Source organism: Pteropus vampyrus, unplaced genomic scaffold (assembly GCF_000151845.1).
Source record: "Pteropus vampyrus isolate Shadow unplaced genomic scaffold, Pvam_2.0 Scaffold171, whole genome shotgun sequence".
NCBI classification, from domain to species: domain Eukaryota; kingdom Metazoa; phylum Chordata; class Mammalia; order Chiroptera; family Pteropodidae; genus Pteropus; species Pteropus vampyrus.
Window position 1 is genome coordinate 1,329,868 of NW_011888952.1, and position 14,621 is coordinate 1,344,488.

Genomic DNA, 14,621 nt, shown 5'->3' on the forward strand with positions numbered 1-14,621 from the left:
GCCTCTGGCCCCAAGGGGCCCGGCTGGCCCGCGGCAGGCGCGCCCAGGGCCGCCCGGCGGTGAGTGCGGGAGAACTCAGCCCGCAGGCTGGTGGGACCGGGGCCGGTCGAGGGCTGCTGGCCTGTGCGGGAGCTCGGCTGTGGGCTGTCTCGGAGCGTCCTCCTGCAAGGAGGCAGCTGGTTCTTGCCAGGCAACTTGAGGCCCGCGGTGGAAATCGAAGCGTCTGGGCTCCCGGGTTAGAGGTCTAGCTCCTGGAGGGGTCCCAAGTGGAAGGCGTCCTGGAAGTCGGAGGCGCGGGGCGGGAAGGGGGCTCGTCGCCCTGCATCCCCTTTGGTCCTGGCTAGCGGCAAGGAGGGCTGTGGTGTGGGACTGCGGAAAGTGGCTGAGAGGGAGCCGCTGGGACCGGTCTCTTTCTTTGTATAGTACCTGCCCCCTCCCCAAAACAAAACGGCACACTCTTCCTGCACCAGTGCAGGCCTCGCCGGAAAGCAAAGGTCTTTCTTTTTTTGTTTTGCTTTAAGTCTCCTTTGATTCATTACACTGAGACATTTAAATGTCTTAAGTTAGGATGACAGTACTTCCTAGGGCTATTAACTGAGTTTTATGCACTTTACTGGCCTGAATTTGTCTGCTTAAGTTAGATGATTAAAAAAATCGGTTTCACTTTGATCATCGGTGCTGTATGTTTGCTAGTTGTATTTCCTTCTCAGTGGTTAATAAGAACCAGCAGCTTGGGGGGCGGGGGTGGAGGCTGGTCTTCTAGTTTTTATCAGCAGCTGGTTGCCCCCTTTATTTGAAAGGTAATAGAGTCTGAATCTTTTTCTAAACCCAAACCTACCTGGACGAAAAGGAAGATTCGTAAGTTTCCTTTGAGCACTCAGAGACGAACACTAAATGTTAATTTTGCTATTAGTAGTTAAAGGTCAGTTTTGCATGCTATTTTTGCCTTCCAAACTTTAACTCTTTGTGAGTCCACAGACTTGTAATGTTCATTGTTTCCTGCTTGCAGCTAATGAAGTCTGCGCGTGACTGTGAGGGGAGTAGCGTGGGTAGTTTAAAGAGAGCTTTGGGGTCAACGTCTAAAGGCTGTATTTATCATCTCTACATCTTAGTGCTCTAATTTTAAGTAATAGGTTTAGAAATACTTTCCTAGGAAGTTTGTTGTCTCATAGTCAAGACGGTTTTGTGTTTTGTTCTGTGTGTTTCCTGTTGCATCTGGCTGAAAAGTCATCTCCCCCATAGTAGAAATGGTGTAAAACCCTCAATTTATTGTTTAATTTTGGCAAAAACTTGAATCCCAAGCTGATTTCCCCTGCCACTTTTTTCACACTTCTGGGCAGCCTGTTCTATTTGGAAGGGCATGCAAACTAAATTTTATGTTGACCAAAACACAGTACAATTAAGAAAATAATTCTCTATGAATAACCGTGGACTACATTCCAAAAACAGTGTGTGTGTGTGTGTGTTGTAGTTAAAAGCAGCTCTGTCTTATCTCTGGAGACTTGAGTTCAAGTGCTACCTCTGTCACCTAGTAAATTTGTGACTAGAAAAAGTTACTTCTGCTTTTGTGCTTTATTTTTCTCTGTAAGGGGATGATAATATCTGTTCTAATACATCACAGAATTTCAGTAATTACAGGGAATAATATGCTTTGAAAAGTATTTTGTGTTATGTTATTTACAAAAGTCTTTGAAGATTTGAGAGAGCTTCATTAAACACACTGGTTGCACTTCCCCCAACTGAACTATAGAACTATAACTTTACCTTAAGATTTTAACACTTTGTATAGACGTGATTATTATGAAACTAAAACTTTCACTTTCAAGTGTTCTGTTTGATAAGAGTTCTGTAATGGGAAATTCCTTTTAACTCCTTGTGTAGTCAGCCTTGTTACCAACCTCTGGTGGTTGTCAAAACAAATCCAAAGGAAGATTTTACTTTGTGTCTCTTCCAGGTATCTCCTGGATAGTTTTGGTGCTAGTTTACCTTAGTAAAATATGAGTAAAATAACCATAATAATAAGTTGTTTTGCAGCTTTGAATATCACTTAATGAAATAATAAGAGTTGTAAGTTCAGGAGGTAAAAGTCAGATACCTTGGGAAAATTCTGATGTAACTGAAATTCTGACACTGTGTGGCGATTTTAACATATCAAGTTGTCTGTTTTTTGGCCTGTGTTAGATAGGCTGTTGCTGTGAGAACCTGGTGACAGAAAGTTTTTTTGTGTTACGTTTCTGCAAGATACGTGAACCGAGGCTCATTCGTGATTTTTTTTTTTAGGGAGCTTATTTAAAGTTAATGAATCTGTATGTGGGCGCTTCATCGAAGAGAAAAGCGAGTGTTGTGAATCAGTCTGTAGCCATGTAGAATCTGTTCACCTTAAAACAACAACAACAACTTAGAAACTGGACTGCCCAATCTTGATAATATAAACTGCCAAGGTAGGAAGGAAGGCGTGTATCTGAGAGGTGCTGACACCAGAAAAATTCTTTCTACCTGGGATACAGTAAGGAGGAAAACCTTCTGCTTTCTATCTCATGCCTCAGGTGTGATAAACAGATACAGTAAATCTCATTATTCCTGTATTCCTTACTTGCAAATTTGTATACTCACTTAACATTTCTTTGTGATCCCCAAATCAATATTTGCGGCATATTTGCAGTCATTCACACACATGCACAGAGTGGTGAAAAATTTGAGTCTCTGAAGTACATGTTCTCAGCTGAGGTCGAACAAGGGAATTCTCTGCCTTCTTGTTTCAGCTCTCATTCTGTAAACAAGTATGCTTTTGTGGTCTATTTAGTGCCATATTTTTCTCATTAGGGGCCATTTTGTTAGTGGTTTTGCTGTTTAAAATGGCCCCCAAGCTTAATACTGAGAAGTTGTCAAGTGCCCCTAAGAGCAAGTGCTGTTGTGCCCTACGGAAAAAATATGTGCATTAGATAAGCTTTGTTCAGGCATGAGTTATAGTGCTGTGGCTGGGAGTTCAATGCTAATGAATCAACAACAGATATCAAATAAGGTGCCTTTAAACAGAAACACTCATAAAACAAGGTTATGTATTGATGATCAGTTGACAAAAATGTAACCAGAGGCTCGCAGGAACCTAACCCTATCATTCCCCTAGGAGTAATGGTTCAGTATTTGCTAATTCAGTGTTTGCTAAGAGTTCATAGAACATAACTACTGTAAATAATGAGAATTGACTATTTACTGATATTGGTAACTAGAGTCCTTCCTAATGATACAATGTATCATGGGTTTGAAGACTTCTTTTAGGTTGTCTGTAGGCTGAGAGTTGAGATTTTGGAAAAGTGGAGTTAGATGGAGGGTACTATAGGAAGTTTGCCAGCTTGGACTATGATACATAAATTCATATTTCTCATTCTTGGGGGTAAACAAGTCCCTGAGAGGACATGGCAGGCACCTCAGTACTTGTGAATAGAAAATTCTAATGTCTAAATAAAATAAAAGGCAAGAAAAGCATATCCAGAGTAAACTAAAAATGCCAAAGCTTCTTTTATTTCCTCTGTGATGCTGTACAAGGCTTGAGGTCTTGAAAATGAGACAGAGTTACAAATGGCCTAAATGTGAGAGAGAAAAGGATAGTTTATTTTTATTTGACAACAGTGTTGAAAAATGGTGGGAATGGGTAGTGATGCAGGACAAGGCAAATTTCCCCACATCCAGTGAGGGGGAGACCAAGCCCTGCACTGAGAGAAGAAGAGGGTCCTTTGGCGGAGAGTGTGGAAAGAATTCAACACACACACACACACACACACCAAAGTTAGAGTTAAAAGGAAAGTTCATTAAAGGGGAAAAGCAAAAACTAGAGAAAGCAAGGACAAAAACACAAGACAAGGAAAAAAAGCCTGGAGTGTCGGGGATCTAGTTTATATATTGTTTTTTTAGTTGCTGTGACAGTTTAAAGATATGGCATACAATGAGGAAGAATTTATAACGTAAAAGGTAAGAATGTGTAGTGTGAAAGGCCTCCTGGCAGTTCCCAGCATTTAATCCATAGGTTCCCCATGGTTTTAGCCATAGGGAATGAACGATTTTATTTTGTGTACGGCAGCCACTTAAAGACTGTTTTCCTGTTTCTCCTTCACAGGTGTGGGAAATGGGTTGTTAGCAATCCCAGCAGAAATCTTCCTTTGTTCTGCAGGTGTCCTCCTGGCCTGGCTGCAGAGCTAATCAGCATATTGCAGTCTGAATGTAGCTTGATTTTACATTTTAGTTCTCTTTCCTCCTCCCTACATTAGTAGTCTGCTCTAAAAGTTCATATGTGAATTTTACTTTTTCTCCTTGGACACAATGGTGTCAGTGTGGGCCTACCATACAGTTACTTTCTAGAGGATACTTTAGGGAAGTAGGTGAACTTCAGCTAGCAGTAAGAATTTTATGCCAGCATTGGACAGGCTCACATAAAAGTCATGAAATATGCTGTAACCTAAGTTTGGTTTTGTTGCTCTAAGCCTATGTGGATGGCCCTCAACTGACCCATAGTCAGCGTTCATACATTCTGTGCATGTGCACAGTTTACAAAGATAGCAAACTATTTTATAATAACTAAGGATTTTAGTTATTTCATGGTAGCACTGTTTGGCAGCTCCTGTTACCAGGGTCATCAAGGTAACTAAATCTCACATCTCTACCCACTTTTGTTGTTCAGGAATGATTATGTATAGAAGTAACAAGATGGATGTAACTGGAAGCTGGCTAGGCCCGTCTGACGTACTTGGTACGATGCTTCATATTATGGCAATATGGGTCAACTATTCATGATTGGGGCATGCTTAGATATGGAAAGCTTTCTAGCAAAGGGCCCATCTCTTTTTGTTCCATCTTTGATAGTCTGACAATTAAAAGTATTTTGAATAAGGGCTGGCTTCTATTTAGGAAGGTGGCTTAATATTTTGATTTATAAGAAATATATATTTGGGTCATTCAGATGACCAAAATATACTTTTCATATATATTTAGTCTTCCTCCACAGTTCCTGACTTACTGCGCCCCTAACCCTTGGAATTTCCTGAGTGTTGAGAGTGTTAGAGTTGTCTTTTGTTATGTGAATGAGGTGACTATTAGAAGCACCTGAGGATGGGGTTGGTTGCCAGGAGAACCAACCGCGTGATTAGAGGGTTGGACCTCTCTCTCTTTCCCCCACCTCTGGGGAGGGGAGAGGGGCTGGAGGTTTATTCAATCGCCAGTGGCCAAAGATGTAATCAGTCGGCCCTTGTAATGAAGCCTGCATAAAATCCTCCAAGAGGAAGAGGTTCAGAGAACTTCTGGGTTGGTGCACACATGGGGATTCAGGGACAGTGGTGCACCTGGAGAGGGCATGGAAGCTCCGTGCTCCTAATACATTTCTTCTATCTGGCTGTTCCTAAGTTATATCCTTTTACAATAAACCAGTGATCTAGAAAGTAACATGTTTCTCCGAGTTCTGTGAGCTGCTCTGGCAAATCAGTTGAACCCAAGGAAGGGGTTATGGGAATTTTTTATGGCTACTCTGTCAGAAGCACAGATGACAACCTTGGCTTGTGACTTGTGTCTGAAGTGAAGGGCAGTCTTGTGGGACTGAGCCCTTAACCTGTGGGATCTGATTCTGTCTCCAGGTAGATAGTATCAGAGTTCAGTTGAATTCTTGGACACACTCCTGGATAACCTTCACAGTTATCCATTGCAGGTTAACAGGCTTTCTTGAGCATGAGGAAGTAGAAGCCATTCTTCCTAATACTGAGCCTGTTCTTGGAGCCTGAAGTCCTTAGGGCTTATGTTTAATTCCTGTGTGGCCACGGGCCCAGGAATCTGATGGCTCTGCAGTCTGTGTTGTTTTCCCCACTCTCAACATCAGCTGACTTGGCGTGAGCATCTTCTTACCTGCTTTGGTTACTATTCTTGTTACTCCATGCCTGTCTCTGTTCAAAGAAAGTAAAATGTGGCGTGGTTTTCATGTGCTCAAGGGAAGAGGGCGTGCTTCCCTTTGATTACTTTAGAAACTATCATGTTATTGCCTGATATGTATCTCAAGTGTAGGAGAAAGAGCTTGCACAGACTAGCAGTCTTGCCTTGGTTGTGGAGTGAAGGTGTTTTTTGTTGTTCTGATAACTTGAGCTAAATAACTGCTTTTCTCCGAAGGGACTTTATGAAAATCAGCTTAAGAATAGTAAAAATAGCATTGGATGGTGAGTCAGTAGACTTGGATTCCAGTCTTGGCTTTTTCAAGAAGTCACTTATATGTTCTTGGCACCTTGGTTTTTCATCTGTAGAAGAATGCTAATCATCATATTTGGTCAACTCACAGTGAGAATCCAATGAGGTAATTTATGTGTTTTTGAAAAAGTATATGCTATACGGCTATAAGGTGGTGGTGGTGGTAGAATGAGAACGTATACGTCTTAGTTGAGTTTATAAGGCATTTTTAGTGACGTTATATCATTTAATCCACATGCCAAGCTTGTGACTCAGGCAATGTTACTATAATTTTCTTTAAGTGAGGAAACTTGGGCCTGGAGAGGTTAAAAGACTGGCCCATACCTTTAGTGTTAGGCATTTAGAGCAAAGCCTAGAAGAAAATAAACTTTCAGTAATTGATTGATGATTGAATGAGTGAAAGTGTTAAAGTAGGGCTCAAACTTTGGTTTTCTGAAGCTAAAGTCCTGACTCTTCTGATTTAACAGACGGTAAAGTGTGAGAAGAAAGGGGCATTACACTAATGAGAGATTCTTTAGCAGGAGGAGCAGAGAGAATGGTCTGAGAATTAGATGTTAACAGGAAGAATGTGTGTTTAAGAAGTTAGTGGGGCAGCAATTAGGACACAGTACGGGAAGAAACATCTAGGAGAATGTTAAATCACATCTTCCTGATGTGCCCAAAGCTGTGCTTGTGTGCTTGTGTGTGGAGCTGATTGGTCGGACATTTCATTTACTCCTCTCACTGACATGGACAGCTAGCCAAATCTACCACAGCGTGATCACATTTGGTGTAAGTTACTCCAGGGCAGTGAATTTACTTTTCTGTGCCATCTTTTATTGTTTTTAATTGAAGAGACACCCAATCAATGAAAGCCTCTAAATTCTTGATGGTCTTAAGGTCCGGACACCCTGTGCTGTGATGTGATAGTTCATACCTGTAGGCTTGTCTTAGAGTTGTACTTTTTTAATGAGTCCAAGTTGGATTAGCCCAGGAGGTGGTGGCCCCGATGGGGGAATAGAGTGATGGAACAGGGCCAACAAGAATTAGGGATACTGAAGAGGGTGCATCTGGAAGTTGGAGATGCCATCAGTATCCTAGGATAGTGATGTCTTTCTGTTTCTGGCTTTTATTCAAGTGACAGTGTGGCAGGAGCATCAGGAGGTTTGAATGTGCTTCTCCCCGCCCCTACCGGTTCTACTTCCTGCTAATACTCTTTCATAACTATATTAGTTAGCCACTGTATCTGGAAGAGCCATGAAGTGAGGCAAGCCTGGTGCTATAGCTTTCACCTTGAAAATCTTGGAGCACTTCCATAACATACCTTGAAATTCCATTCCCTTGCCCGAAAAAAATATAATCTAATACACCCCATAATTCTGTTCCTAAGACAGGAGCTCTTGTCCTCTCATCGATCAAAACGAGACAGTTCTTTTTGGAAGGCCAAAATAATGGTGTTCGTATTTATAGCTGAACTTGTCATTGGCACTGAATACCCCTAAATTTTAGTAGCTTTAGAATTGATATTTATTATTTTCTAATTCTCAAACTTAAGCTATTTGGAAGAGCATATTATTAAACATAAGGGAGTCTGAGGTAAGGAATGTGGGCTGGCAGAGAAAATACATGATCATTGCTTGAAAAAGAAAGAATATATGTTCTCTTCATCGTGAGTAATGTTCATGTTGACAACAACTGTGAAGGAAGGTGAATGTATAGAACAGAAATGGGTCGAATACAGTAGAACACTCTTACAAATGCACTTTGTCTTTTTCCAGAAACATATGCCTCTCACTTTAATGTTGTTATTATGTCCCAGGTATTAGCATTTCAAGTGATTATATCTTTGGTTATGATCTCATAATATAAAAACTATCACAGAAATGAGGAGAGTCTATTGGGATATACTTAGATTTATTTTCTGGATGATGCATAATCTTTTGCAAAAGGTGGTAGATGATTCATAAAGGATATGAAATAAACCAGACACGCTACTCCCCTGCTTAAAACCATTTATACCATTCAGGGGCTTTTCACTGACAGAATAAAGTCTCAGCTTTATTTTGCTCTACAGGGTCTGCATGGTCTGGCTCCTGCCCACCTTCCCACCTCACTTCCTGTCCTCTCCCTCCTGTTTCCTGTGCTGCAGTCAGGTCACAGCACTCCTCCTCCACATCCATGTGTTTAGCTTTGGCCTGTCTTTGATTTTTTGCGAGTGCTGTTTGTCCCTCCTCCCCACCCTTCACAAGGGTAATTCCTCGCATCCTTTAGGTCTCTGCTTTCATTCGTCTCTTCGGAGAAATCTTCCCAGATTACTCTATATAAAGTAGTGCCAGTGCCCTGTCTTTTTTTTTTTTTTTTTTTCCCAGTATGTTTACCATCATTTGGAATTTATTTGATATGTTTGCATATGTTTTGACAAAAAATTACTTTGATAGATAAAACCCATTCACTTTTTCATAATACCCTGTGAAGGAGGTAGTATTAATATCCCCATGTTACCAATGAGGAAATAGACACACAGAGGTAGTTACTTCCCAGGGTCACACAGACAGGAAGTGGCTGAGTAGATTCAAACTCAGATTGGCATCTTTTAAATAGCCATTATGCTAATTTGCCTCTCAATATATTGTGACCCTCTATCAAATACTGTACCCTTTGTCCCCCCCCCCCCCCGCACATTACTAATATGTTTTATTGGGTTTGTTGAGCTGTGATATTGTGCCCGATATAAAATTCAGCAAACTTTTTAAAAATTGCCGTTACCTTTCACCTTTATTTGCTTACATCTTTTGTGGCTGGATAATGTCTAGTCCCTTGTCTTCATCTCCCACCTGTTTTATTATGTTATTACTAGCTCGTATTGCCATTATCTCACACCTGGTTCCTACAGAAGCCTCCTAACTGATCTGCCTCCAGTGACTCCTCACTTCACTCCCTCAGGCCAGACCATCTTCCCCATAACTGCTAAACTAAAAAGTCAACATCATATCAGGGACTGATAATGACAGCCTGTTGCCTGTTACATTAAGTGTGAACCTGTCTGGGTAGCCTTCGGCTCTTTCCTAAATCCACCCACATCATGCTCATCCAAACTTAGCTTCTGCTGCTGCTTAACAAGTTTTCTCAATTCTAACCAGGCTGGTCTTAGTCTTCCTGACCCAGCTTCTCATTCCTGCCTCTCTGCCTTTCCTCAGGCTGTTGATCCAACATGACTGTTGGTTAAGACAAGGCCCTTGTACCCAGGAAATAATCAAACTGTAACCCAGGTAAGAGAGGTCGGAGAGGAGAGGGACTGCCCACGAGAGAGAAACCGGGGAAGGAAACCTTTGTTCGATGTGGCTTTTTGAATACACACACCCCAAAGAATAGATGTTCACAGGGTGGCCACTTAGCTGACACTGATCTTCTCTTTTATCACACAATATACATTTTATTTTAAAATTATATTTAGTCTTTTATTCTCTTAAATTTGTCTACTATTATTTTATTCCACATACTCGTTCACAAACAATATTGGAACTCCTTAAAAGCAGGAATCATATCTTCAACCTCTCCAGAGTACTTTGTTGAACTCAGAATAATTGTGCAATAAAAATTGGTTGGTTTCATTAATAAGGAGGCAGCAGATGGCAGATGTCTTGTAGTGGAACCCCAAACACTAACTAATCTCTTATCTACCTATATTGAACATAAGTTGCTTGAGGGCTCAGATTTCACAGTATCTGAATAAACTTAAATATCTAATTTTCCATGATGCTGGAATTCTGGGTTTGTATACTTTATATAACTTAAGACAGATGTCAATATGTATCTATTTTGAAAGCGTTGTCCTTTAACATAATGGGGAAATGAAGGAATAGTGAGTCTAAATACTACATCAAGGAATAGAATGCTTAAATCAGTATTTAATCAAAATAAAAAACTTTAAACCCAAATCTTGCCTGAATGGGAAACTGGCTTGGGTGAAGAGAATGTTAATTTAGTTCTTGGGAGTTCAGCAAACCTTTTCCTAGCAATCTGTTCCAAACCATTCTTTGTTTTTTTCCACCTTTGAACAAGTTCACAAATTCTTACTCTCAGGACATGTTCTTTTCTATCTCACAAAGATTAGAACTGTGAATATCATTCGTTTTTCTCTCTCATACCTCTGATTTTATTCATCCCCCCATCTGTGAAAAAAAGAGAAATTTACTGTTTGGTTTATGACACCACTGCCTTTCCAGTCACTCAGAGTCTTCCCTGACTTCCCCAGGCTCTCACAGTTCTGTCTCTGCAGCTGTCTCTTACTCAGACTGCATCCATGGTAATACCCCCATTACCGTCTGCATGCCGCATAGATGTATCTTTCGAATCCTCTAACGTGCCTTAGGCTTTCCGTTGCTTAGAATGGCTCTACTCCATTCCACACGGCATTACCAAAATAATTTGTGTTGAACACACAGATGATCAAGTTATTTTTCTGCTCAGAGATTTTAGTGGCTCCTTAATACATACAAAATCAAACTCTATTCCTGTCAAAGTCCTCAGTCCTTCCATGATATGGCCCCAGACAATTTCCATCCCATTTGTTATTTTCTATTCCCATTTTACTCTTCTAGCTCATTTGGGCAACTTGTTCTTGAATGGATTCTGCTTATATTTCTTCCTTCTGGAGTGCTTCTATATTTGTTTATCAGAGAGGCTCAGCTCAAGTTCTGTTTTCATTATAAAGCCCTTCATAATTCATCTGTAGTTCTATAGGATTTTGCTTGTAGTGCTGTTTTGACATTGAGTACATTTTGCTTTAATCCATTATTTCCCTAAGATGTTTCAAGTTAAAAGAAAGGCCTATAAAGTTTGAGAGATTTCGAGCACAAAGAGCTACCATCCCCACTGCCTTTGCCCCTGCGTGAGGCATAGCATTATATCAAAAGCATAGGAAGGAAAGTAAGCTGCTTATTTTGGTTTATTCCAGTGTTTCCCAAACTTATATATCGTAGAAAAGATTTTTTTCTTATAAAATATGAATATCCAGTGCAAAATACTTTGGAAAAGTACTGCCTTAAACTAGACTTCTTGTAGGCATGTCTGCTGTACAGATGAAAACCCTTTGAAGGCAGCCACTTGGCTATGTTCGTTTTTCCTGCCTTAGCACCTAGTGGATACTTAATGTTAATGAAATCACATTGCAATATTAAGGATTAATGTTCCTTTGGAGGCTTGAAGTACGAATATTATAAAGAAAAGCCAGTCTGCTGCATGTTGTAACTGGCACATACATAGGTACTCAGTAAATGTTGAAGAATGCTGGATTAATGCTGAGTGTCTTTAAAGGGGTGCAGTGAGGTATTTTCTTCTCAGTTCTTGAACTAATAGGATGTCTCTTTTCCCAGTAATTGTGTGTGTGTGTTTAAACTCAAGGAAAACTGGGCAAAAGCAGCTGGGTTTTCTAGGTTTTCTACCATCTTTAAATCTTTTGCAGTGTTTGCTTTTATATGTATGCTGTAATTTAAGAAAACAGAATTCAGAAAAAAAATCCAGGCTTAGTTAAAAGCATGATGCTAGATAAATTGGTGATAGGCAGTGGTGATAGGAAATACACTATAAAACATGACATTTTAAAATAAAGGTTCCTGTTGGACTTAAAATACCATTTAACTCACCAATGGAATCCATGCACAACTTTTCATGTGTACCCCGCATACATTAAGCTACACAGTCATGCAGAGTCTCTTAGCTAAGGAGGTGAAAGAACAGAATGGTTCAATCTTAGTAATTTTTGTTAAAACTAATAAACTAGGAACTGCTACCACCACAACAAAAATCTCAGTTTAGTAGTAATGCTATATTCATGGACCAGCCTTTGTTTCGAAAAATATTTTTTACTGGGTATGTCTGTGCAGGCATGTTACTATGCTCACACATAAACATTTATAAGCACAAATAACATGGGCACGAATATTCACAATATCCCATCTTTTAGTTCTGCCACGAGTTGCTTCCTGGAATCAGCAAGGTTTAGCTTAGTAGACAGAATGGAATTTAACCCTTTTCTCTATCTGCTCCTGAACGGAGTCCATTCAGTTTCTTCCCAGGATGGGAAGATTTCATCTTCAGAAGAGTGATTTGCATTTCGTGGGAGAATCATTCTAATTGTTACGACCAGAATTCTAAAACTCTTTCGAATTCTGTTTCAGTTCTTTTATCTCTCTCTCTCTTTTTTTTTCCTTTTAGGTTCCAACCAGGAATGGAGACACCGTTGGATGTTTTGTCAAGGGCTGCATCTCTAGTGCATGCTGATGATGAAAAACGTAAGTCAGGCATCTATTTTGAGTGCTTTTTTCTATGCGCTATAATAAAATTTTGAGTTTCACAGCATGATTTTGTGGCTATATGCTGTTCATTTTGGTTGTTTTCCTCAGAGATAACAGCTTGGCATCCTTATTTTTATTTTCAAGTGCCAGAACATGTAAGTCTTTTAAATGTCATCTTTGATTGCTGGAGTTGAGCATATAACTGCAAGAAACCTTTCCTTCTCAGCTTCCTTTAGTGGGGTCTGGAATGGACATACTCCTTATGTCTCTATAAGTTTAGATAAGTATATGTCGGTTGATATTCTAATTGACTAGCAGAGAATGAGAGATGGAAGAAATCATCCAAGATCATTCCTGTCATTGGAAGTATGCAGTGCATATCATAATGGAAAACAGTTGTGAAAATTCTATTTGCATAGCTGAAAGAGCATTTTTGGGAAAAACATTCACTAATGTGTTGGAAGAGGGGCAAAAGGAGAATGAACATTGACATCAGAAGATTATTCCACAGTGCGTTAAAGTGACTTTCCTGCTCATCCTAAGGTATATTTGTTTTTAAATATTCTGTTCAAGTTTAAAATTACTTGCTAACAATATTCGCAAGAATGACTGTTTTATGTGGCAACAAGGTTGAGTGTTTATTTTCCTAAGCACTAAAAGACTAATAATAAAAATACAAGGTTGAGCATGTATACATATAACTTCTGGAAGACGAGCTACTTTTCGGTTTAGTTCTTAATGACTTGGCAACTAGAAGTGCGTGCCCTTAAAATGAAAGGTCTGCCTTTTTACTAGAGGTTAAGACTTTTAAGCCTCAGTTTCCTCATTAATAACAGGAAATAGCAATACCTACTTGCAAAGTATTTGTGAGGATTAAATAGGCTATTGTATATTTAATGCTTATTTTAGCTCTCAACTCCTAAGGATTGGGGACTGCCATGCCCTATTCTCTTATGGCTCCTCGCTGGCTCTTTGATAGGACCACTCTAGACTGCTTTCATAAGCAGCGTGTCTGCGTCTTCCTACCCTGTCTACCATGCAAAATTATCTTTAGACTAGTGATTGGATGAGATAACCACTAAATAAATTTACATTTATTTAGCTTTTGATTGTTGGGAATCAGATATAAGTACCCCATGGTGAGGTATAATTATTCCTTCCTAAGGAAGTTGAAGCTGGGGGATGTTAAGTGTCATTCCCAAGCACACTGAGCTAGCGAGGGGCAGCTCAAGTTGCAGGCTTTTATCCAAATAACAAATGCCTCTAAGATTGCAATAAATGTTCCTGACTTGAATAACTAGTTACAAACTTTGTTAAACATCAATACAATTTAGTTTTTATATAAGGTAGTATTTTGAATTTCTCTATTATATCGCCCACCTATAGTTACAATTAGTAAAAGAAAATACTATTTATAAAAATGAAAAACAGAAGGAATGACCTCAGGGTGGCCCCTCATTCCCCGAGTGTAGGGAGTTTCTTTTTTTTCTGCTACCTTCTCAGGCTCTCTCTTGGAACCCAGCTTCAGGATCACTCTGTTCAGGTTGGAGGCCTGTGTAGCTTTTAGTTCAGTGAGCAACGATTGAATGCTTATGGGTGAGGGGTATATACAGATGGACAAGGGCGGTCCCTACCTTCATGGTGCTTCTGAACTTACTGTGTTTAGACTTGTTGCCACTGTGAAATACATAGAAGGGGAGACTTGGTGATGTAGATGCTGGGCCTCCTTGGAGCCTACAGTTTGGGAGAGCTGTTTTCGTAGAAACAGTGATACTGCCAAGGGACAGAGGAACCCTTATTTTCCTCCTGTGTTGAACACAGCCATTAGCGTTTTGCAGAGGAATGATATGCAGTTGGCTCTCTGTATCTGTGGGTTTCGCATCCTAGGATACAACCAACCACAGATCAAAAATATTTGAAAAGTTACATTGTTGCTGACAGGTACTATGTAGTTAGGCTGTGTCTTTCTTTACTGAACATGTACAGGCTTTTTTTCCTTGTCATTCTCTAAACAAGGCAGTTTAATAGCTATTTACATACCATTTACATTGTATTTACTTAGGTATTATAAGTCATCTAGAGATAATTTAAAGTATATGAGAGGATATGCATAGGTTATTTGAAAAT

At 39.9% G+C, this 14,621-nt stretch overlaps 1 protein-coding gene across 1 annotated transcript in view; it reads left to right on the forward strand.

Moving 5' to 3' along the window:
- The first annotated feature begins 12,414 nt into the window (after window positions 1-12,414).
- The window catches only part of VGLL4 (vestigial like family member 4), a 133,675-nt gene continuing 131,468 nt past the window's right edge, over window positions 12,415-14,621 (forward strand). Inside the window, exon 1 of the mRNA XM_011370662.1 lies at window positions 12,415-12,491. Coding sequence (XP_011368964.1) covers window positions 12,428-12,491 — 64 coding nt within the window. The 5' untranslated portion in view covers window positions 12,415-12,427. The remainder of the gene's footprint in view (window positions 12,492-14,621) is intronic.